Consider the following 26,610-nt stretch of genomic DNA (forward strand, 5'->3'; position numbering starts at 1 on the left):
ACTTAAGGAGATTCCAGGCTCGCCTAGGGGAACTTAAGGGGGTTTCAAGTCCATCTAGGGGAACCTAATGAGGTTTCAAGTCCATCTAGGGGAACTTAAGGAGATTCCAAGTCCAGCTAGGGAATCTTAAGGAGATTTCAAGCCCGCCTAGGGGAACTTAATGAGGTTTTAAGTCCATCTAGGAGAACTTAAGGAGATTCCAAGTCCAGCTGGGGAATCTTAAGGAGATTTCAAGCCCGCCTAGGGGAACTTGAAGAAATTCCAAGTCCACCTAGGGAAAGCCTAGAGATAATCCAAAAAGAATCTAGGAAAAGCCTAGGAAAAGTCAAAGCACATCCTAACGTAGCATGTTGTCCGCCTACTAGCCAAGTTGCACGCGAGCATGCACCTAACCGTCAACTCGAAGCATTAGTATTCAAAACGTTGGCTCGTTTAGACAAAGCGACGGCTACGCTGGCGTAATTTCTCCAAGAAACAAATTCCCTTCGTGAGAACGAATCGCTTACGCATCGTGCGTGTACGGTTTCCCTGAGAAGCGGTGGTGCGTTGGCCAGCAGCTCGTAACACGGATCGAGGCGTCACGCTCTGATTCGCTGGTACACGGTGACCAAGCGCCTTTGCTTCGAACCGCAGGATAATCGAGATCCACGTTGGCCATCGAACGAGCATACTCGATCGTCGCGATATTTTTCATCGGTCCCGCATTCCACGCGATTATTAGCGGGTTCGAACGATAAAGCCAGACGGGCGGGGTGTGTCTCGAGATCGAGAAACCCCGGGGAAAGATAAAAGCTTGGCCAGGAATGCCGGTCGAACCGGATGAGAGAAGAAAGGATTGAGATGTGTAAGTACAGACTGGTTCCAACGAACAAAGAGCGGAACCTGAAGTGTCTCGATATGCTGTACGTGGGGTTTGCTATAGGCGCTGCTAAGGATATTATTATTACCACTGGTACAGCCGCTGCAGGTACTGGTTTAAGAAAGGAATTCGATCCGGGAAAATCAGTGACGTGTTTTGGGTACAGACAGAATTTAGATTTTCTTCGATTTTTGTTGAGAATCGCCAAGATTAACTTTGTAATAATTCACAGAAAATTAGTTGTATACGATTCCAGGCTCGCCTAGGGGAACTTAAGGGGGTTTCAAGTCCATCTAGGGGAACTTAATGAGATTCCAAGTCCAGCTAGGGAATCTTAAGGAGATTTTAAGCCCGCCTAGGGGAACTTAATGAGGTTTTAAGTCCATCTAGGGGAACTTAAGGAGATTCCAAGTCCAGCTAGGTGAATGTTTAATGTTTCTCTGGGAAATTACCGTGCGTCGCCGATTCTACGTCCACCTAGGGTGCCATCCATTCGCGACTTTGCGAGTTAGGAGTCTTCTAAATCCAGCCTTATTAATTTATAGTAGTTATAATTATTAACTTAGAACCATCTTAATGTTATCTTCTCGCTCTAGAATCACTTGTACTTTCGAGTTCTATTATTTTCGCAGTGACTGTACTGGATCTCCACTTTGCTTTCTTATTACCTCGAATTTGTATCACATGTTCTGTATTATAATCCGGTAAACCTTGCGTCCAATTTTTCTTTCCTCGAGTCCTGAAAATGTATTGTTCGAGGAAAAGTTGGTAACAAACATCGATTCATCGGTTTCGTTGCTCGCGAATTAATTCAGAGAAACCCTATCACCCGACACGTTCGCAGAATGTAGAACAAACGTACGTCGTACGCGTGTGTATTCTTGTTGTTGGCATTCTTTGGCATTCCCTCGATCGTAGCTGCAAGTGCATCTATAAAGCGAACATGCGATTCTCTGCCAGACGAGACGCGTCGCGTTGGAGAGAATTAGTCGATGGAACGCGTTGGTACGGTTTGTTTAATATTTCGTCGTAAAGTTGACCGGAAACGTCGTCTTCCGCTTGTTAAACGAAACGACACCACTCGCAAAATATCGAGAACAAGCGCATGCATGGAAAGGAAAACTGACGGCGGTAGTTGGTACGTGGTTGTACTAGTCGAACGTTTCTAAACCTATTTTTGTCGCTTGTAAACAGTACCTGTGCTATATTTTCATGTCTGCACTATTTCTTTGTTATAACTCGAGAACTTTTAAAAATTATTATGATATCTTATTGCAATTCGAAATTATAGGTGGTACACTGGTGATCAGATCAGGCTTCTCTAGGGGAAATGGCGATATAGGAACAACAGGAATTCTCAGACTCTTATTTTCGACGATATTATTATTAAAAGTAATTTAGAAAAGAAAATATCATTTTTAATTATTAAATATATTTTGTCGCTTGTAAACAGTACCTATGCTATATTTTCATCTCTGCACCGTTTCTTTGTTATAACTCGAGAACTTTTAAAAATTATTATGATATCTTATTGCAATTCGAAATTATAGGTGGTACACTGGTGATCAGATCAGGCTTCCGCATGGGAAATGGCGATATACGGAAAGCAGGAATTCTCAGACTCTTATTTTCGACGATATTATTATTGAAAGTAATTTAGAAAAGAAAACGATATAATTTTGAATTATAAAATATTATAAGATTTAGTATATACACGAGAAGTTTGAATAAAATATCAATTTTATACGCAAGTGCTGGTCCGTCATAGGCCTATACATACAGTCAGAGGCAAAAATAAGTGGATACTGTTCAAAATAGAATACCTTAGTTAAAATAAGACTAGATAACTTGAGGCTTTTTGAGAAGCTATAAAAATGAATTCACTAGAATATGTATTTTTATCGTTTTAAAAAATTACAATTTGTTGAAATCGTGAAAAGAAAATAGTGAATGGTAATTTTTCAATATTTTTATGCGAGTGATTTTAAATGAAATTTTAAAATATGTCTTTCGTAGATTCATATAAGTTATGTGTATGCTGAAAATTTCATCGAGATCTATCAGCGCATTTGAAAGTTATAAGTAATTAAAATTTCCAAAAATCGCGACTTTTCATCTAACAAGCGACATTACTCAATCGACACACGCCGATTTTGATGCCCTTTGAGTATGATATAGAACTCAAAAAAATATTTGACACGTATTTTTTTTTATCGGCAATCGTCTATGCTGAAGGGGTGAAAATAGCCCTCAAAGTTGGGGTTGTAAAACATATTTTCTTGAATATCTCAGGAACTATTAGGTGTAGGCGAGAAATTTCAAATGGAATTTGTGTGTTTTTGAACAGCAAATTTTTCTATGTAGCCACCTTTTTGATAAATTTATTTGTTTAAAAAATATATTGAAAAATAATCTTATTTTGTCATTTTTTTCACCCCTTCAGCATGGACGATTACCGATAAAAAAAAAATACGTGTCAAATATTTTTTTGAGTTCTATATCACACTCAAAGGGCATCAAAATCGGCGTGTGTCGATTGGGTAATGTCCCTTGTAAGAACGGAACTCACGTTCTTCTTTAAATTTGAATCTACGAAAGATATATTTTAAATTTTCATTAGAGGCTCACATAAAAAAATTGAAAAATTGTCTTTTACTATTTCTTTCCCGATTTCGACAAATTGTAATTTTTTAAAACGATAAAAATACATATTTTAGTGAATTAATTTTTATAGCTTCTCAAAAAGTCTCAAGTTATTTAGTTCAATTTTAACCGAGGTATTCTAGTTTGTATAGTGTCTACTTATTTTTGCCTCTGACTGTATATGTACATATAAGAGGTCCTCCACCCTGCAATAGTAGGATGGATAATGAATACAATGTTGATTTGATAAAAAATGATATCAGCAACTATTAACTCGACTCAAAATTTGTTCTGTTTCGGTTATTTGATTACATTAAATCTACAATGCTAATCACGAGTGACCCGCACGATAATGAACGTGTCAATGATACAATTAAAACTGGACAGATGCGTGTGTCTCTCGCGTTGATAGATTTCAATTATGATTCGAGATCGGTTTAAATGCTGTACGAGAAACCACGAATACGGCAACCAGTTTAATTCCGACCCCCATTGATGTTGATCTCTCGCGTGTAATTGTTAAATTGCTATTAGAGTAGTGTTAGATCGGCTGAAAAGTCGTCCGAGCGAAGATAAAGTTGTCCTATTATTCGTTTACACGGCAATTAGATAATTCTCCATTGTGTGGAAATTATTGATGTGGGTAAAGGAATAAATTACACAGAGAGTGATAATTTGTAATCGCGACGGGTCGAATAGCATGGGTGAACGTGCCCCGTTCGCGTCAACATTTCTTTAATTATAATCAACCGGAAACGGTGTCACATTGCACTCGTGGAATATTTCCCTGCTTCCTGCTACTCGTATTAATTTTCATTAATTAAATTGTCAGTCAAGAGGACCGAAGTTCACTAAGTTATTCCAAATCCTTTGAAAATTATATTTATTTTGAAATTTATCTAATTAACAATCCTATCCTGTAGTCATTAATTATATTCCCTCTAAAAGATATATCATCAGCAACCTTTCATTATGAAATGTTCTAATTGGAATTCGTAAAGTATTTGACAAGTAATCAAGTTGCATTAAGAAATCCCTGCTTAGTCATTCTGTTCCTTATGGTTGAAATTGACATGGTACAAGTGTTATTTTATCCTACCCCCTTACGTTATCAAATCGGCCATCAATTCCTCTATTCGGATTCGGTCCGTCACAATAATTCTCATTATAAGAGACGCGTGCTCGCGAAGCAGACAGAAGGTGTATACCTCGAGCGATGGAGCATTAGAAAGTCGAGTCACTCGAGCGCGAGTTCGAGACTCGGCTCGATAGATTACGGTTAACAGAGAATTTCGTAAGAAACAACGAGAAAGGGATTCCTGAGGCCTCGAAACGCGAGCCTCCTTTCCTCCTCCTTCTTTGTCCTTTTTCACTTGTGCAAGTTTTTACGGTGTCGCCTCGTAGAAACACCATGCTCGACCGTCGAATATAATGGCGGTGCATCGATGTCAAGGACGGTGTAAAGAACATGAGACTTCACTTAGTAATTAACAGTTTGCCGGACCGGGTAATTGAGGTAGGCGGTTAATTTTAAAGAACTGGCTTATCGCACGTGATCTAGATGTCTTTACAGCCATTGCTCGTTTGTATCGATAAAACAACGATCCATATTTTCAGCTGATTTTATTATATTATTTATTATAAGTTGAGAAATGTAAATTTCAACTATTGGATATGGGCGTTTAAATAAAACAGTTTGTTTTATATTTTAAAAACTGACTTTGTTACACGGCTCGGAAAAATATGTCTAACTCAGCAGAACTCTCAAAAGCGAATGAAACGTCGACACCCTCAAGCAAAGATGGGGCACAGTATAGGAAAGAACAGTAGGCTCACTCCGTGTCGGCACCTTTGATCTCATGACCAATAGATCGCCATATTGCTGGTTGTGCGCGGGCTCTAATTTGAAAAGCACTCGGTACAATCAAAAAGATTTCGTAATACAGGGAGATTCTCTCGGCGCGCAACACAATAGCCGTCCCGCACAATGGAACCCTGCTGTGTTTGCGGGCAAAAAGCCCAGGGGGTCAAGTCGCCGGACCCAAGACACACAGAGCAGTCTTGGGTCCGGCGACTTGACCTCCTGGGCTTTTTGCCCGCAAACACAGCAGGGTTCCATTGTGCGGGGCGGCTATTGTGTTGCGCGCCGAGAGAATCTCCCTGTAGAATACCATAAAAAGACTATTAAATATCTACATTTAATTACAATACACATTTTATTGAAATCTCTATACAATACAATTATTATATACAACAATTATTCAATTAATAAAGTCCTAATAAATTATATACAAATGTATAATGTATACAACATATCTTAGAAATTAATAAACAACCCATAAAGTGGTAATATTTTGATAAAACAATGATGATAATAATAATAATGTCTATATCTAAAATGTACAAGAAACGTTGGATAAATATCATTTGACAGATATAAAATATAGGGTGTCCTAGAACGCCTGTTACTGCTGTCACTGCTTGCACTTTGGCACCCTTTGAAGGAACAACGGTATCCACCTCTTTCACTCATATTTTATATCTCTGTATAAAATTTACTGAATTTTATCGCAACAGGAATGTTTTAGAAGTAACAGAGGTTAAAATGCAAGAAACTATTATCATATATATTCACAGCCGCCATATTGTTGGTTGTGCGATTCGGTCATGCGACAATTATTGGTACGCTTTTTGGCAGAGTGATCCTACTGTTCTTTCCTATACTGTGGATGTGGTCTGTTTTCTTGACCTGCAAATGTTTATGGGACTGCCTAGCGATGCAGTCCCTTTTCCTAGGTGACGACAACCAGACACATCTGGTTGCCTTACTATTGCCTTTCTCTAGGTTTTCAACGTAGAGGCATTTTTGCTTTTACTTAAAGCCTCGTACTGACCTATGCATTTGTACGCCGAAAATGTTCGTTCGGGCAAAAACGCTGAAGTGAGTACGGCCCGTTAACGTGTTCGCCGAAGGCCCTAGGCACGAACGAACGCTTTCCGACGGCTGTCGGTCCATCAAAGGATATTCGTGCGAACAATTTTACTGTGCCGGTTACAAATTTCCAAGTACCGTTAGTCGACCGCTGTCGAATTTACCCTTCGGAAAAACTCAGTTTATGATATGGCCTGATGAACCGTCATAAACTGATTTTCGAAATCCAGAACAATTTTTGATATTAATTGTTTGGATACTTTAAACAGATACTGAAGGCTCAAATATGAATCTCCCGTTGCTAAAAAACGTAGCGTTATAGCTAAGCGTTCTTTCACCGTCATTTCAGCCTTTCTGAATCTGGTGTGGTTTTTTTGAATTTTGGGACCGATAGCGTTTATTAAAAATTCAAAATCTTCCGATGACATCCGCACAAAATTTTTAAAATGTCCACTAGCTTCTATCTGTAAATCTCTAACTAGTTTTTCATCACTAGAGGTTGCTCTATTTTTATACATCTGACTAATCCACCATCGTTTATCTTGATTTTTTCTTCTTCTTTTTCTTTTAATTATTGTGTTCATAATAATATACGCTGCACTGGCGATCGTGACATCTGTTCCTGTCGACATTCTGACTTCGACTGGTTTACGGTAGAAAGAACCTTTCTCCATAGAACCCAGATACAAAGGTTTACGGTACCCCAGGTAGAAAGATTTTCGCGAACAACCGAAGAAATTTCACGTTCGTTCGCCGAGAGCATTCGTTTGGGCAAAATGCACAAGTCAGTACGAGGCTTTAAAGAAACAGTTTCTCTGCAGTTACCTTCTGTTAGTTATAATCCAACATCAACTCTATGAATTAATTTGTTGAAAAGTTCTCAGGTTTTAGGCATATAAATGGGAATCGAAGCCCCTTCTTGTATTAATCATTTGATAATTACCGATGGTATGGAACGAATAAAGCATCGAGAAGTTTCGTTATAAATTTTCTTGTCCATCAACGACGACGAAGGACGAATAAGCGACGCGTTCTGGTATTCGTCGCGTGGATCGAAATCGCCGCTGGAATTCCAATGCGATCCGTTATACAATCGATGCGCCAGCCTTATCGATCTGTAACACCATCCTCGGTAAACAATTCATCGGACATATTGCCAATCGATCGGCTTATTAGGAGATTCATTTCCGGCGAGTGTCCTTTCGTTTCCTTTCGACCCTGTGCCTTCCTAACCACCAGTGGCCTTCTCTTCAACACGTACGCTACCAATGCCGGTCACTGGCACTAATTATTTAATTGGCTAAAATCTAATTTGATAATTGACAGCGTGAATCGTATTCATAAATCAGATGATAGAATTAGGTGTCTGGTGAGTTTATTTTGAAACAAGTATCCTTCACCTTCCGCATCCGCGACTCTTCAAGGTGGAGCAGTATCTAACCAGGAAACCAATTTCCATGGTCGAGGGATACCAGTTCGTAACGAAATTTTTCTCTTCTCTTTTTTTCCTCGAAATGTATCCGGCAACCGGATCTTTTCGATATAATTTTATTTGAACGTTCAATTTCCGTCAGATATTATTTATCATAAAATTAGTCTTTGCTTCTTAAAAATGTTCTTCCTTGAGAAGGTTATAAACTGTACGACGATGTACACTCGTTTCAACACAGGTTTCTTTCGGGAAAAATCACGATGTCCTGGGTTCCCGCTTTTCCCCAGACTCGCCATTTTCCCTAGAGTAGTCTGATTTCATCGCGAGTGTACCCATCGTTCGAATGTTCCCATTTAAAAAAAAAAAGAGAGCAGGAAAAGGAGACTGTATCTCAGAACGAATTCCGATCTCGTATTCGCGGCGCATTTCACGCTCGAAAGCGAGAGACGACTTCCGCTTCGAAAAGCGGCCTCAAACGGGGACACTGACCTTCTGCCGATCGACGGATCAATCCACCGCGAGTTGAGTCTAGGAAGAGGCCTTGAACGCCGATGAAAACGTCGTCTCAGCTTCTTTTACCAGATCGCTCAGACAAGGACGAGTTAATTAATCTAAGGTATTAATGATCCAGGGATGTATCTATACGATCTTCGTAATCGGATTCCTGCAATTATTATCCTGCAACGATCATTCTTCCTCTGTTTTTTATTGACTCTATGCGGGTGAGGTATTCGAAGAGAAATCACTTTGTATGTATACAGTGTTTTATTTTTTTGCGGGCTTCCATTAAGGTGAATGAACCTTTTTAATATAATGGGTGGCAGTCAGGGCCGGCTTTAGAGTTTCTGTCACCCTGTGCTTCCTCTTGGGGGTCGCGTGCAATGGCGACCTCCCTTAATCCTCAACCTCTTCCGCCCCGAAAATCGATAATCTAATTTGCCAAATATTAGCAACATCTTGTGAGAGAAATATGCAGTGGAATTTTATAAATTTCCTTAACACTCGGTTAAAGAAACTCGTCGAAAAATACCTGTCTATCGATTCATCGAGTATTCCCCAGTACCGATTCCAAGAACTTCCGATCGATCTCAACACGCCTGGGCATTGGTGTTTATTGTTCACCGGGGAATATTTTTGCGAAACAGCAGCTGGGAAGACCGTGGACGCGGCAGGTGTCGTAGCAGGAAATTTCGAAACAGTCCTCACGGTGCAACGTGTACCGATCACCTTTCTCCCTTCCGATGGAAGTCGACTGTACGATTCCGCCTTGTATGTCGATTGAAAAACCCGTTTTCCAATGCGCCAGCCGCCACCTTATCAGCGAGTGCATCTGCGAAACTGCAGGATGATAAACACAAGGCTCTCTGCGTTCTGTTGATTGCGAATTAACGAGCCTCCAGCGATTGTTTGATTTCTTTTTAAACACTTGAACTAATTGCTGGGAATATAGGTCAAGATGACGGGTGTTCATAAAGGAAGGGTTATTAAAAATTAGAAGAAGAAAAAAATATTTTTTCATCCTTTGCATTGTTCAAATTAAATATTAGAAATCGTGGATTTCCCTTTTTTCATATTATTCGATTCTTTGAATAATTAATGATTATTATTAATGATTCTTTGAATTATTAATGATTAATGGATAGGAAAGGAAAATCTGAAATAATCGTCTTTGGGTCAAACGCGGAGGCGATAGTTGACGGCATCAGAAATACCCGTCGACCTAGGCAAGCAGCTCGAAAATAGAAGTAAACGCTCGTCCGAATGCAGATCCGCGGTAACGAGTGAACTCGTCAGGGTAGCTTGGTAATCGAATTAAAGCGTCGCCAGCAATTAGCGCCGGCTGGAAAGTCAGCCGGTGCAGATGCATCGTTTCAAATCGACCGAATCCAATTCCTGTTATAGCATGGACGGTTCTCTCGCTCGGATATCGAGCCCCCGGTTTCCCATGGAATTTGTACGTACACCGACGTTTCAAAACGTCTTTTTCGCTTTGTTAACCAATCGCGCCCGACAGCCGACTCTCACTCGGCATTTCCAGCAACCGAGAGGCGACAATAATTGGCTGGAAATTAAAATAATGAAAAGTGAAAGGAAAATTTGTTTCACGTAGGGAGAAGCTGGTTTAGAATGGTTAGATGTTGCAGATTCTGAGATAAAAAAGTTTTAAGGATTCCAAAGACTGTACAGTGACTATGTATATTCGATTATTATAACAAAATTGCGTTTATTTTATAAAAGAATACGTATGACTGTAAATATCTCTAACTAACGATAAACATTTATGTTTAACTAATGTTTAATATTATTAGAGAAAAAGTGCAGAAGTTTATTATTAGAAATTGCTAATCAATCCCACAGTACTATTAGAAAGCAGTAATTCGTTGATCCATATTTTGCAATGCTTGAAGTACACATAACCAGAAATGGGAGGAAAGTATCAATTAGAATTGATAGCATGAGCATTCATAAATAGATGTTTCTTTTTTTTTTCTTTTCATTTGTTTAATACTACATACTCGCTTGTGTTTCAATCTGTCGAGCTTTTTATTATACGTATATTTATTTATTAATTTCCTCTGGAGAAACATGAACGCAGTTGTTACCAATATTAATTTCAATGGTCGTTCATTTTTCTTCAACTTTCTCCTCAATTTGATTTTATGATTTTCAATTAAGTTTATTTTAAGCATTCTTGCACGTAATCGCATGTGTTCTCACTGCTGTTGTTTTGGATTGTTTGTTGCACCTTAGGTCCAGGCGAATGTCCCAGGATATCACGCATTCGAGATCTTCTGAGAACCTCACAGCATCTTACTTCAGGTACGTAAATCGCAAACACAAAACCCTGAATGGCCGTCGAAAATAAAATAAAGGAAAAGTTTGAATAAACATTCAACTTGAATAGGGTGAACCTTTATAATATTCCATAAAGAGAAAAACCAGTTGTCAACTGAACGGATATACCTGTTGCAAAGTTGTGCAATTTGTTCGCGCCTCGTGCCCCGTCACTCGTGAAATTTACTTTTTCCCTAGCTCCGAGATTTCATTCATGATTCAAGCTCGATCGTTGCTATCTTCGCCGGCCATTCGTGTCCCCGTTGATTCGTCTTGTAGAGTTCATTTAATACAACGACTCATGGCATGGTTCGTTGCATCGTGAAATTGCATTGTGTCGCGCCTCGTCGGTCTCTCGCTTTTGCAAGCTGAGAATAATACGCGTTAGTAATTCCCAACGTTAAACGCGATACACAGTGTGTCTGAAGAAAACCCTATCCGTTATAAGCCCAGAAGATTCTTCATTTGAAAATAAACCAAAAAGTTCTTTACGATTTTTCAATCTGTCGCTTCGTTTCTGAGATACGAGCGATTGAAAATCGGTTGGCTCACTTCCGGGGTGCGATCAGCTGACGCGTGGCAGAGACCAATCGCGCGAGGCAAACTCGAGGCACCCCGGAAGTCGAACTTCCAATCTTCGTATCTCGGTAACGAAACGTTAGATCGCAAAATGGTAAAGGACTTTTCTGTTAGTTTTTACACGAAGAATCTCCAGCTTTTATGACACTCTGTATATCATGAAAATTTTGTAACTCGTGCGGGTTCGAGCGTTTCAAATGGAAAGTGAATGGAGAGAAAGCGTACGGAGAGGTTTATCAATGAAATTATTAATTCGAAACTTTTCCTTTCGCAGGAGCAAGAGCCGTAGCGTGGATCATGGATTCACGACGCCTTTCGATTTGGATTCTTTGAGGAACAAGGTCGAAGGACGTTTCGAGTCGGTCGACAAGCTCTCGAAAGGTGAGTAACTCCATCGATTACCATTAAAAACAATACGAAAAATGAGACTTTTATTTAAGAAAAATTATGTTTCACTATTTCGATCCGCAATTTTAAATTCAATTATTCGGTATCATTTTAATCTTCGTTCGCCTTCACTGAATTTCAATCGCATTTTTATCTCAGATAAATCTTCGCTTCTAGTTTTATCTCTGAAAGAGGAAATTCAAGCGATTTTCAGCGCGAAAGAAGCGCGGGTAAAAGATGAAAGTGATGTATGATGCCTCGATAACGAACACGTTACGCATGCATTTAACGCGCGAGAAAAATCAAGCAGAGACGGAAGTTAAGTTCGATTGGTCGAGGAAACAGGACTGATCGAAAATCCGTGGATCGATCGCGATACGTACCGATTGACGACGAAGGTCTCGATCTTTGCCGCTGAGCATCGTCGTTCGCGTATGCAACCTTACCAGCGCGAATTACATTGACTTACTTTCTTAAAGTGGCACGAATGCCAGCTTTGATCGATCGCTTCGCGCGTTCCCTTAATTGACATTCTTTCAGCGAAAAGATTTATCCGGCTGCTTCCAGGCCATCTTTCGACGAACAGGTAGATTGTAATCATTATTCTTAACAGAGATTTATTATCAGTTACGTTCAGACAGGATATAGGATATTATTTACCAAAGGATTAATAATGTATTGGAAAATATTAAGAGTATGCAGGTATCTGAAAATTCGGGTCGGGTAATAAATTTATTCCGGTAGCCGGAATTTTTACCCCGAATTAATATTCGAATTCCGAAATAACGAGTTGAAAATATCAGCCTTTAATAGAAAGAAGGATCGGAAAATCTGAAAGGAAAACTTTCGCGATTATGTTCTCGTTACCGTTTCATTAAACGGATACGTTATCGACGTTAATTTCCCTGGAATTCCACGGACGGGAGGAGATCCAGGTAGACAGGATGAAACGGCGGGACCCGACTTCCCCAACCGGGGGTGGAGGAGGTATCGTTTGCACGAGCGGAGATTACCTCGAAAATTTAAATCCTGCCTGTCCTGACGCTCTCTGCGAGCAGTTTATTAAACACAGAATCCATGTCAGGCCAGATATACAGCAGACTAGGTATACAGAAAACGAGCATTCATAACGCCCGACCCGATTTGCCTGTGTGTGCTTTTAATGGGTGTCGAGGATTTGCCAAATGATAGAGTCGTTCGAATTCCCTGACTACTCGCTGCTGGAAATTTATCTAATTACCACGTGGAATGGCATTGTCTCGCGCTAGATTGGCCAGCGAAATAGGGAAATTTCTGTCGCTCTGCCTTTTCATTTTTAACCCTTTCGAATGTGCTCGAAGAATTTTATACAATTCTTTTATCTCTTCTTTTTAATTAATTGTGTTAATAAAAAATTACCACTCGAATGGTCGATATCAAATTTCAGTCACAAACTTGTGACCATTGACCCTTGAAAGGGTCCAAATTTCAAATTCCATGAATTCAGAAGCAGTTTCTTTAAAATTGTTGTTTACGATGACTTAAAAGCACTGTAAAGGATATTCTCTAAAGGACGACCCCAGATTCTCAATCAACTCCAGGTAGAACCTGTCCAGCAGTATCACCAAATTTTCTTACGAAACACATCCATCATGGACACGTTCACGTTCACAATAACCTCGTCTACATAAAAAATATATCATACCTATCTCTGATCGTTTGACGTACTTAAGAAAGTCCGACCAAACGAGTGGAGAAATTTTGAGTAGGTATATCTTGGAAAGTTTTGAAGGACAAGAGTCGAAAGAACAGCGTGAATACGTTGAGTCATTGCAAACGAGAGTAAAAAGATAATCCTTATCAATAATATCTTATTGAATAACATCGATGGAAATGAACAAATTAAATCATGGAAAAAGAAAGTATAGAATTCATTTTCAAAAGAGTACAGTTATCGTAATTGTGGTGGTGACGTGAGTTGTTTTTTTCTAGAGCATGACTTCTTTGAAATGAGATCTTCTGATTTGATATTCGGTGGATCGACTTCCTATCGTCATCACTTAACACGACATTATCGAGTACGTTAATGAGAAACGATAAAAATGTTTCAACCGAATAGGTGTTGTTTCTAAGAATTCATGGATATTTAGAATTAACCTCGATTCTTAAATATTGATGTCAAGATTCGAAATTCTGTTTGGATTGATTAGTATTGATATTGGAGTCACGTGCATTCGCGATCAAATCAGGCTTTCCTAGAGATTTTCATTTTAACGATATCGATACTAATTTTAGAAAAGAGAACGATCTAATTTTTTATTATTAAATATTATTAAAAATTAAGTATACAGGGTGTCCCAGAAAGAGTGTTAGTCCTTTAAGGGGGTCGTAGCTGGGGTGATTCTGAATAACATTTTCCTTTGCAAAAATGTTGTTTGAAGCTTCGTTTTTAAATTATTAAGGAAAAATACTAGCCAATCAGAGCGCGTGGGCTCAGGGACGGCAGAGTACCGAAAGTGTTTGCCTCTTTGGGTTTGCCCCCACCTCACTGCCCCCTCAGGGCGGATATGAGTCCCACACTTCCCGGGCCCCCTCTAGCCGAATAGACGAAAGGGGATCATCTCGAGCGTGCATAAATGCATTTCCTCTTCTATAACAAAAAAGGGGGGGGGGGATACCGAAAGTGTTCGTTCGGGACTCAGGTCAAGCCCAGCTTTCGTAGTCGAGACTGCCGCCCTTGTGCCCGCGCGCTATGCGCGCTCTGATTGGCCAGCGGTTTTTCTTAATAATTCAAAAGCGAAGCTTCAAACAACATTTTTGCAAAGGAAAATATTGTTCAGAATCACCCCAGCTACCACTCCCTTAAAGGACTAATACTGTTTCTGGGACACCCTGTATAACTGAGAAGTTTGAATAGTACATTAATTTCAGTTCAAATTTTTCCGCGTAAACGCTTACACGCGAGTGGTAGTTCGCCACAGGCGAATACTATATGTATGTATATATGGGGCCTCCTCCCCTCGGGACCGCCCAAGGCGCCTTAGGAGAAGGATGGGTCGCCAGGAGAGAGCGGGAACTTAGGACCATCATTTTTCCTGAACATCCTGATTTGATCACGAGTGTATCTTAAAATAAACTTTCCTATCTTAATAGATATCGAATTGAAAAATACGATGAATTGTGCTTATCTAGGTTTCACAAGTAAATAGAGGCTAGTGTATATCTTTCTAGGAACCGAATAAACCAAATGTTACATAAGTGCCATTACAATTATATTATTTTAATTGTCTATTGAATTTCTCATTGGTATGAAATAACCGAATTTTAATTGGATCAATAATTTCGGCCGGGGTGACGGACAAACTAAAGCTGACCTTGCGTTGAAGTAACGTGTTAGACGATCACGTATCACGTTCGGTCGTAGGCTGATTCGTAGAAGTCGGATAAACGAACGTGATAACCAAAAGGAAAAAAATATATGAAGCGAAAAATGAGACGAGACGTGCATTAAACTTAAATAAACGCGCCAACGATGACGTGATTGCAACATGGCTGTGATAGTCGGTGATCAACCGTGTGACTGGGCGCTAGTCTGTTCTCGACGCGCGTTGTCAGCTAGAGAACGCTCGTTCGTCGCGCAATTTTTCTACGCGATTGCCTCGAAACCGCAATAAATATCCTCTGAACGTGTGTCTCACGTACGAAAAGTGTAATGACAGTAAGGCGAGAGTGAAACAGGACTTGTGCGAGATCGTTCGTGTAACCGATAGGCGACGGATACTTTGGTACAACAACGTTCAACTATGTTGCCTTGAGATTGGAAACTACGGTTGAATCACTATAGAATCGTGTGTTCAACAGGTTTCGATCGTTGGCTACCGGCAAATGTTGATCCGAAACGCGTGGGAGGTGTGGGCATTAACATAGGGGGAAAAGTGTGAAGTTTGATATCTATTAATTTTAAGGGATGCCTTCTCACCCTTTCATTTCAGACTTTGAATTTTATTAAAAGTTAGATAGAGTCGAGGTAGGAATTTATAATTTGGAACGTTGTTCGTGGTTAATTCCACAAATTATAATTAAAAGGTAATTAAATGGTAAGTGGAATTTTTCTCACCCCAGGTAAAAATATCTAGTTTTATTGAAAATTTGTGATGGTAATACGGTTAAGATGGGAATTTATAAGTTTGGAGGTAGCACACGGATAATTACGTAAATGGTAATTAAATGGTAATTAGTCCTCGGGTGGTCTAGTGGAAATAGCTAAGTAACTAAGTATTATCAGTACCACTATCGAATAAATGAAAAATAAAAATTGTAAGTAAATTCATTGTTACATAACTTTGAATTATCCTTTCCAATGCCGTTCGTTTTATCCATATAACAATTCTAATATTGAAATATGACGGCTAGTGAAAGAATTATGGAAAATTATGTGTTTAACATGTTTTATTGAGAACCTATTGTTATCATTCTCTGTTTGCACACGACGTGAGGAAAAATAGCAGTTTCGATCACGCAATGACAAGGCACGATATTATTTACTGTCGATAAATATAGTGTAAAAAGATCAGGTAGGTTAGGTAAAACGGGATGATGTGAGCGTTTAAACGGAAATGCACAAAACTTGGTGAAATATATCAATTTTTGACGAATGTATTTTAGTTTCCAAAGATGTGTACCTAACTTAACTATCCAGTTAAGCTCAGTTAGAGTAGGTTAGTCCTTTCCCAGCAGGGACGTATCCACCTTTTGGGCCCCCAAATTTTGAAATAATGCATTTCCTTACAATAACTTAACGCGAATAATCAAATAACTTTGCTGGTTTTCTCAGCGACGCAGTTTTGTAATTGAAGAAGCGAGATAGAATAAAGTGAAGTCAGCTTTTGGTGTTCGTTAGCGAGGTAGGTTAGTGTTACTGCTAGGCTCACTGTTAATTAACACTGGTTGATTGCTTCAGTGAAAACGACCATGTGCGCAACATGGTGCATTATAAAAAAATATTTTTCAGTCTGCCACTGTGAAACGATACACAAAATTTCCCTTCGCCAGTGAAATTTCTTTTTGTTGGTGTACAAATTTTAACAAGCGTATCTCGACTTTCTTAATTCTCCTTCGGTTACAATTTCGATCTCCAAACGATGATCCAGTGATTCATAAATAATCGACCAGCTTCTCAGACTTTTACTTTTACTTTCACTTTTACTTTCCAACCAGATGATACAGCATTTTCATCGACCACCGAAAATCAAGATAACATTTTTGTTTCTTAATAATTGCTTCTTGGAAGTGCAGCCAAGCTTTTTCATTCACTTTTCTGATTATTTATTCGTATCGCTGGAATACGCGAGGCATCTTAAGAACGTGTCAATGTCGAGAGATGCCTCAAGGCTGATATTCAAGCAACACACACTGTAATTTTAACTTAGAAAGTTCGTGTTCAACTTTGCGTTAAACATTGAAAATATAAATCAATGTTCGTTAACCCTTTTCATTAGCAGGATCGTATCTTTTCGGGCTCCACTTTTTAACGGACCCTGGACATGTACCTATTTCACCTAAAGCTCTGTTAATTTATACTCTTTTCTTATTATCTATATTAGTAAATTAATATATCATAATTAAAAAAGAGTCAATATTACAGTGTTATTTTTGGTTTTGAAGAAAACATCAAGGCTGTTGTATTTCACTTGTTATACGTAATTAACTCCAGCTAATTAGAATATCAAACAGAATACCTCAAACAAGTGTAAAATATTTTTAGTTTAGAGAAGGTTATTATACAATAGTTTGCTGAGAAAAACACGACTGATCAAATAATAGTACCCATTCTTGTACATACATTTTCTATCTTCATTAACACAGCTGTTCTTCCATTACAGAATCCTAATTATCCTACTTGATTAGCATACTCAACGTCATATTCGATCCAAGTCAGCTGATAGTATTTATTATACATAATATTAAACTGTAGAATGGAATTCTACATCCAATGAATTTTTAAAACATTATCTTTTTAGACTGACAGAATTTTTATTAATTTTGTATTTATTAGTCTGACTGGTCGAATGCTTGTCCCTTTACGTAATATTATAAAACAAAATCTTGCAGTTATATGTTTCATTGCGTAAGGTCGTTCGTGTCCCGTCTTCGTTTTCTTTTTCGATTATTATTGGCGCCCTCTTTTTATATGGGTCAACAAAATACCATCAATCATGTTGCGGTAATTGACTTCGCTGTCGTCGTTAATGTTTCTCTCTTTGTCTTCCTGCATTTTCTTATGCGGAGCAATGTTGAACATTTCTCTTCCAGGAGAAAAATGATGAAAATTCTAAAAAATTTCAGCCAAGAAACTATTTAATTTAAAGACACAGACAACTTATGATTGTTTACAAAAAATTAGTGAATTCATTTCTCACCACTGAAGATACTCTGTGATAGTGTTACGAACTATTAACAAAGTTAACAAACATTGTTGACTGAAATGTAACGCAAGCAAGTGAAAATCAATTGTTCAAGCATGTCGACCTCGTCGTGGGAGTTTCTGGACTACGAACCAAACAATATTCACATTTTCGAGAAAGAATATCGGGACTATGTGGTGTTTTACATAGTGGACCAAGATTCACCGTGCTCGATCCTCGAAGGCTATCGGCACAGCTTCTCTTCCAGCACAGGTATCCTCGACAAAGATGATTTAATTTGAAATAAGTGACAGCGCTAAAAGTTTTGTCAAATTGGGGTTGAACTTCAGGGCCTAAGAATAACCTCTCAAAATAAGCTAAAAACGCTTAGTTTCTAGTTTCTTAGTTCCTAGACTTAAAACCTATATTCTTGAATTTTTCTCATCGAATATATTAGGTGTACAAATTAATTCGGCGCCCTTTCTTCATTTTAATTAAAGATTTATTTTTAAAGAGCTATAGTAATTCCAATTATTGAAATAATCTTTATTGTTATTAAGGCGTCTTGTCACTTTTCAAATGTTCAAAACGAGAAAATATTGAAATTAAAAATATTAATTAAGAAGGCATAATACTAAAGGCACCGAATTAATTTGTACATCTAATATAAAAAAAAAGTCAATAATTTTGCCTGGCCCAAAGTAAAGTGGAGCCAAAATTAGGGTAACACAGCTATTTCTATCATGTCTGCGAACGTGTTAATCAATTGTCCAAACGTGTCAACTGGATGATGATCGAGTACCTGAAGAGAACGTGAAACGAGTGTATGAAATGAAACTGTAATGAACAAGTGTCTCGCGAAGGTTTAATATGGATAGTTGCGAAGTAGGTCTGGGACGTTTGAATACATCTGGGATGTTCGAATGCTATGAATAAAATTTGAATAATTTCATGTTCTAGCATTGTTATATACCTTTTCGATATCTCTTATCGAAAGTTTCGATGCTGCCGATATTAATTACCAAACACTTGTAGATTATCAATAATCATATGGCATCACCGATGGCTGATATGTGGCAGTCACAGTGAGATCTTTTTTTTTTTTTTTAATTATTATTAATTCTTACACAATTCTCCGATTATTTTACCCAATACAAATGCATTTGATATTGCTTCGTTGAAGTGCAAATGATAACAAGGTATCTTGTCACTAGATAAACTCCTATCAGCAGATAACAGGTGGATGTTTTATAAAATTCAACAAATATGAACTATCGTGAAAAACAAGTAACAGCGACACTTTGACGATAAATCACTCGCGATTAAATTAGGCTTTTACAGGAAAAGAGGAAATTTTTAAATCGTTAGTTTCGTTGCACAAATTGTACAATATTTGTTTAATAAAAATTCTTCTGAATCATGGTATTATTAAATACATCATTCTGGTATTTTTTTATGAATCACAAATTCAATTTGCACTCCTGAAATTCTTTAAAATATAAGTTGAAGTAATCGAAACCGGAGGAAGAACGTGTTAATATCTCGGATAAAGATGAAAGTAGCGCGTTAATTCGTTCCTCTGTCCAGTCAGAAGTCGAGTAATCAGGTGTTATGAAAGAAGTTCAAACCACTGTATTCAGCAATATTTATATTTCCATTTAGCACAGCGTTTCATCGTTTCAAAGAAGCTGTTTTAAAACTTGAACCGAGTTTACTAAATATACTGACTATTTTTAAAAAAGCGTTTCGAAAAAGTGATTTTTAATGTGTTGACTGTTTTGGGGGCCGTTGGTGGCTGGCACCTGAAATTTGCTGTAATAAAATTATTAGCAGAGGTATGATGGGGTTACCTGAAAATTCGAGTCGAGAATGTTTTTCAGGTAACTATTGACTCGAGCCGAGGCTCGGTACATCAAGAATAAATAACACGCAATCATTCAAGTGCACTATTGTTACGTTTCAGTGACCTTTTCCCGAAGGTGTACCCTTTCTCACGAATAATCCTCAGAATGACATTCTTATTTGGTTAGAAATGATTTTTTAATTAAAACAATTCCCAGCATAGTTGCATTATCACCCGTCATTTCTTATTACATTAATCAATATTATCAATGGTAAATATTCGGAAGTGTAACTCCTGTCAAGGGCCCACTCAGGCAAACACATATATATCTGCAGTGACAGCCTGGCCGCGCTCAGAGCCCTCCACAAAGTGGAATTTGGGTCAAAGCTAGTCAAGGACTGTGCACTGACTTTGAGACAGCTATCTCTGAACAACAGAGTTAAGCTGCTATGGGTACCAGGCCACGCTGGTATCCCAGGACATGAGAGGGCAAACGAATTGGCACGACTGGGGGCGACAAGCTCCCAGCCATGCCATGAGTACCCCATTGGTGTCTCAACCTATGCGTTGAAAGGCCTGGCTAAGGACTGGTTAAACCAGGAATTCACCAGGCTCTGGCATAACGCTAATGGCATGAGACACACGAGGGCCCTATTTGAGGGACCGTCACAGAAGCTGGGTGACACCTTAATTCACCTGGACAGGGCGCAACTGTGCATGCACGTGGGCCTAGTGATAGGACACTGGTACACGAGGAAACACCTCGCGCGCATGAGACTCACAGAGGAGACAATATGTCCGAGGTGTGAGGAAGAGGACGAAACACCTCTCCACGTACTTCTAAGATGCAGGGAACTAAGGGCCCTAAGAGGATCAATCCTGGGGACCTTGGAACCCTCATCATTAAGCATTTCGGCTGGCCTGGTGCCGGTGTTTCTAAATGCTACAGAAGCCCAGCTGCCAAGGCACAGCCAGTAAAGAGGCTGCCTAGCGGCCCGGGTACAATGGTCCCCAAGGACTGAGTGCCCGGCTAGCCTCAACCTGACTAATAATAATAACTCCTGTCAGAATCGAGCTGATTTTTTTTTGCGTGGTTTCTTACAGTTAAAAAACATCATATTTAATATTATTATGGCAGCGCATCAACAAAAAAAATGTCAATAAATATTTTTTTAAAGATTTTTATTCGTCGATCTTTCGAACTTTTTTTCAAGGTTTCTAAAAGAAGTATTCTGTTCTTTCAAAATACAATAGACATACAAACTATTTTGACAATTCTTCATTATAAAATTGCTGAATGGCATCGAAAATGGCATGTACGGGTTAACTGTGCGGCAATATAACCAGCCATGTGGTAATCACGTCGTCCAAATTTTGGGATATTACCACGACAATTCCAGATGTAAACAAAACACAAAACATCCCCCTCGAGTTGAACAGTAACATATTAAATTCGTTTTGCTGATTGGGGGGCTCCGCCCTCCAGACCCCCATATATACTACACTAACTAATACAAATACCCAGTTTTAATATAAGGAAATAATAAACACAATTTACAAAGTAACATATTTATTGGTATTAGTTAGTGTAGTTATTAGGGGAGGTCTGGGGGGCACGGCCCCCCAGTCAGCAAAACTAATTTAATATGTTACTGTTCAACCGAATATTTTCTATTTCGTCGAGTTTTCACCGCGCACAGTGAACGCGTATATAAAATCTTTAAAAAAATATTTATTGACATTGTTTTTGTTAAATATGTTGTTTTTTAATTGTAAGAAACCACACAAAAAAAATCAGCTCGATTCTGACAGGAGTTACACTTCCGAATATTTACTTTATCAATAAACTGGAGTTTCATTGATTTTCTTGAACTTAACTTCCTTTAATTCCGGGACACGAGGTCTGAACCGGAGAATTCTAAATTGGCGACGATTAAAATCATTTGCCTCGGGTTCAGGAATAACGGCTGTTCCCTTATCATCGTCACGTGCCTTCTATTTACTCGTTGTCGCTCGATGATTTCGTACTGGGAATCAGAGAATTAACTCGAATTGTTTGGAAACATTTTATTATCGGTCGGTGGTTTTATCTGGGATACGCGTGCAGGTGGATCGGTTCCTTTCGGTGATTTCAATGCCTGCCAGGTGGTCTTTCTTTTTCTAGTGTAGACTTTCAGAAGTTTTAGGTTTATTTATCATAAACTTCTACTTTTTCCGTATAATTTCTTAACGTCATTTTATTAGACATAGAAAAATTGGAAATATATTTATTGATTCGATGAATTATTTTTCAGATTCAGACAGCGAGAGCAAGGATGGCTCGACGACGCAGGAGAAGAAGCACGGACGTGTTTCACAGCCCATTAGCACGATCGCGTACACGGTGAGTTACGTTTTCAATGCGTATCGAATAATAAGATGCACTCTCGAGCGTGAAAATGCATCTTTGAACGAGGCAGCAATTCGAGCTTGCACGGATGATCGGGAGCCATGAAAACGATTGGAAGTCAAGGAGAGACGATATGGTAACCTCCGCCTGAACCCGTAAATGTCTCTCGTGAATTAAATCGTTGACGACCGATTTATCCGTGAAGCACAGAACGTCATACATTTCCCTCTCCAGTTTTATTCGAATATCTAATAATTTAATCTCCAACTTCTGAATTTAAACTTCTCAATTTAGTTATTCTTGTTCACGTTTGACATGGCTTCGCTGTTCAGAAGTTTTAAATAGTTACCAAGAGAAGTCAAACGAATCGAGATTTTCAACATTGTTGAAAATTGTCTTGAATTTCGTTTGAAGACAAGCTTTTAGTGTTTCGCTGGAGATATTTCCTGTAGCTACTTAGTATGCTGCCGGAATTTGGCAGGACTGGAAGGTGGAAGGGGATGCAAAACGCATCGTTTGAATTCTGGAACAGGGGAAGCTGAAAAACTCGCTACACCTTGTATCCTCTTATAGGAGGATCGATAAGGGAAATCGAATAATACCGATTCGAATTCTCTACCGAGATTTTCAACCGCGTATCTTCCTTTAGGAGAATTATACACCAAACATAACTGAAAATCTTCCAGGGATGTGGAAATTAAATTACTTTTTCTATTTGGGCCGTTTTTAAAGCAGTAATATATACATTGTTTTAATTTTTGTTAGGGTCTTCATAATCTCGAGTAAAATCTTGATTCAACCGTAATCCGATCCGAGATCGAATATCGGTGAGAGCCAACACTAATGCAAGCGAGATTTAAAATTTTAACTTTTTTATTTTTGGTCCTCTTTAAATGAAATTTGTACCAAAATGTATGTTACAATCTTCTGATTAAAACGACACCAAACACGATGTGGTTTGAATAATATATTTACTTATCATATTTCTGAACTCTTTCTTCTAAGCCAGGCCCGTCCAAGTAGGGGAATTCACTCCTGGAACACATGTTTTGGGTCCCCTTCCAACGCTGCTCCTTCAAGTAAGATGGGACCGAGGAGACAGTACCGCCGCTAGGAAAGACGGAGAGAGACGGTAGTCGGAACCGTCCCATCTTACTTGAAGGAGTAGCGTTGGAAGGGGACCCAAAACATGTGTTCCAGGAGTGGATTCCCCTATTTGGACAGGCCTGTTCTAAGCAATCAGTCCCATGGCACCAAATTATGTCGTGTTTGGTATCATTTTAATCGGGAGATTTTCACAAACAGTTTAGTAAAAATTTCGGCTGTAGTTCCGAATACGACCGGTCGCTGATCAAGATGAAATTTTGAGGGGAAGGGGGGAGGGAGGAGGCCCAAATATAAAGTGGTATCTTCGGCTTCCTATTAGTTTCCGAGATATTAATTAAATCTGGCGACCGGTCGTATTCAAAACTTCATCCAAAATTTCATTAAAAAAAAAAATGTTTTAATCTTAAATTTTAATTGAGTTAGTATTGTCTCGCACTTACACGGGTATGTAACACTAAACGTACCGAGATTTAATATATACCTATTTGTACCGCAACCAGTCAAATGACCTGTCGTGGTAAATGACGCTAAGTTACACGTGTTTATCGGATTTACCAAATAAAAAGTCATGAAATCAAATGTGAAAAAGCGATAACATTTTATAACAATTTTCTAATCAAAACTTTACAACCGGTCATGGTGCGTTCAGTGTTAAACTTGCTTTTGTTCCTGTACGCTGCCTCGATTCTCGGCTGTCACCGCATCAAAGGCAAGCGGAGCTCGCTCGAGAAACGTGTTCTGCACACGATTAGAGTTCACATTCGGTCCCGAACAAAGTGTGCTAATCGAGGTTTTACTGTATCTCCCTTACATCGGTCAGTCTACTCGGGACCGCCTAAGGGGAAGGACCAGGACCGGGGACGTTCCCATTTTCCCTGGGGAAACCTGATTCGATCACGACTGTACTCTAGCAACATGTTACAAATGTTTGCAATAATTAATTTCTCCGATTGCTAAATGGTCACTTAGTTTCATTCAATGCAACGTAACTTTTCAACCAAATATTTATACATACATATATATATTTCGTAAGTGTGCCTGGTTGAACTGACCTCGCTTTGTGAAACGTAACTCGTTCACGATGTACACGCACGCACGCTAAATTACTCGCCGGTTATGTTTGGTCTCGCTCGTGTGTTGCATAATGACACGCTTATGCTTTCTTGAGCGTGCAATATGGACACCTTTCGCAAGTGGACGCTCACTTTCTCGACGTCCACGTGCATCCCGGCACGTTGTCCCAGTAGACTGATAAATTCTTCTAAGAAGGAAATACATTTAACTCTTTATCTATTATACAAATTTTTGAATATAAAGAGTTAACACCGTGCTATTTTTTAAATTGTCTCAACTATCCTTTTTCAGAGACTAGAAATCAAAGTAAACGTGTCCGGATACGATTCTTTATTGGTCATGCGACTGCATTGTCCTGTCTTTCTTCGAAGAAATTTCTCCTCTTTGATCCGCGCTCTTCCAATACAACTGTCGGTAAAGAGTTGCTCGAGGGACCGGAAACGGTGTTCAGCTGCTCCAGCAACGAGGAAGCTGAATTGTTACACAACCGTCTACCATATATGTAGACACTCGATGGAACGAATCTCGAGGATGTCGTTTCTCCTTTAAAGTCTATTTTTTATTCTATGCTTACCTGGATCAATTTGAATATTTCATTTCGTTTAACACCTTCTCAGCGACACCGACGGAAGAATGATTAACGCGTTGATTAATTCCGTTGGGATGCGTAGTTGAGTTTACTCGGTTAATTAGAAAATAAAATAAAGAGGAGGAATTCTGAGTATCGCTAATGTTTCATTAATAATACGAGAAGTGGATTTAGTTAGTAATTAAATTTGAATTTTTTATATTTCATTGTCACCGTTTGGGTAACTGTCCTTCATTAGGCCATCAGACATACTTTCGACACTTTTTAACCCGCTTTTAAAGCCATTACAACCACATAAATTGTTACGTAAACTCGGTGTAATTACAAGATCGTGTGACCTGAACCGTTATAGAAAGTTTCTTCTAACGTTCGATCTAATGGTGTATCCCGAGCGCGGCTGTTTCCAGAGTGTCTTTCCATTATCCTAGGCAACGGTACTGGAATGACCGTGATTGCCCTATAATCCCAAGTGTTGTGCTGTAATCAGCATTGCTCTGGACCCTGGTCGATTAGAGCTGTAGCTTATGCCATCCGTTTCGTCTCCTTACACATCGTTGATCGATTAATGCTTGTAATCCAACTGTGTTCCTCTTATCTGTCCTGGTTCTGTTCCCCTGGGTACGTGGATTGATAGCTAAAATGATCAGTCGAGTCGAAGGATACCGAGATTCATTCGTTTCATAAAAGTAGCAGTTCCTTTAACTTGAGTTGAAAATTTGGGAAATGGGAAATTAGAAAATTTTTCAGTTTGCAAGTTCAGGTGTTGACGCTGCTAAATTTCAAATTGGAAAACTGGGAAATTTTTAAGGTTGCAAGCTCTGTTTGCAATCAACTATATCTGATTTTTATTCCGTTATCCTTAACGCGCCTTCTTTTATCGCTCCATAAGATTCGCAAGACCGACGATAAGAAGGGTAATTACGCGTGGCCGGAAAAGCCAGGAAGAAAAGAAAGAGGGAGCTTTGAAATGTGTCAGAGGGCGAAGTGAGCTATTATCGAATACGTAAACCGCGAAAATGTGGCGGACGACCCTGAATAAGAAGCTCTCGGGACGAAAGACGTGAAACGAAGGTAACCGTGCTATGTGAAAAGAAAAGAGTAAAGAATCGGGACAACGGGAGCTTTCTTGCACGATCTTTTGTGAACGGGACAGCTCTTACTCTCGACGGTATCAAGCAGTGATTCTCATAAAAATCATATTCTATCATTTTAAGGTATTTCAGATTTATAATAATTATTTCACTCGGAAAAAATTAACTCTATTGTCATTAACACTTGAGCTTGAATAATTTCATTTGAATTTTATTATTGTTAACATTTGGAGTTGCAAATTTTTAACAATATTCCAATTTCTTTTACAGTATTTCTTTTATTTCGAATTTATTCAGATAACTTCCTATAAATATTTCACATTTCAAAGAGTTTGAATAATACCAACTTTTTCTATCCCTCTGTTCCCTCGAAACAATTCTTATTCTAGCAAGAAAAAAAAGGAATTTCTTTGGTTGAGAATCACTGAACCGAAAGCCGCAGAAACTGAAACAATGCCGGCTCGACC

General features: G+C 38.8%; 1 protein-coding gene across 11 annotated transcripts in view; it reads left to right on the forward strand.

Moving 5' to 3' along the window:
- Positions 1-26,610, forward strand: part of mtd (TLD domain-containing protein mustard) — a 125,679-nt gene that overhangs the window by 62,769 nt on the left and 36,300 nt on the right. For 7 of the 11 annotated variants that reach the window (XM_034320939.2, XM_034320931.2, XM_034320935.2 and 4 more), the window contains 3 exons: positions 10,618-10,686; positions 11,555-11,661; positions 22,188-22,276. In XM_034320939.2, the coding sequence (XP_034176830.2) occupies positions 10,618-10,686; positions 11,555-11,661; positions 22,188-22,276 (265 nt within the window). The remainder of the gene's footprint in view (positions 1-10,617; positions 10,687-11,554; positions 11,662-22,187; positions 22,277-26,610) is intronic. The other 4 variants (XM_034320940.2, XM_034320947.2, XM_034320946.2 and 1 more) reach the window with 1 other exon arrangement.

Source organism: Osmia lignaria, chromosome 12 (assembly GCF_051020975.1).
Source record: "Osmia lignaria lignaria isolate PbOS001 chromosome 12, iyOsmLign1, whole genome shotgun sequence".
Classification (NCBI taxonomy): domain Eukaryota; kingdom Metazoa; phylum Arthropoda; class Insecta; order Hymenoptera; family Megachilidae; genus Osmia; species Osmia lignaria.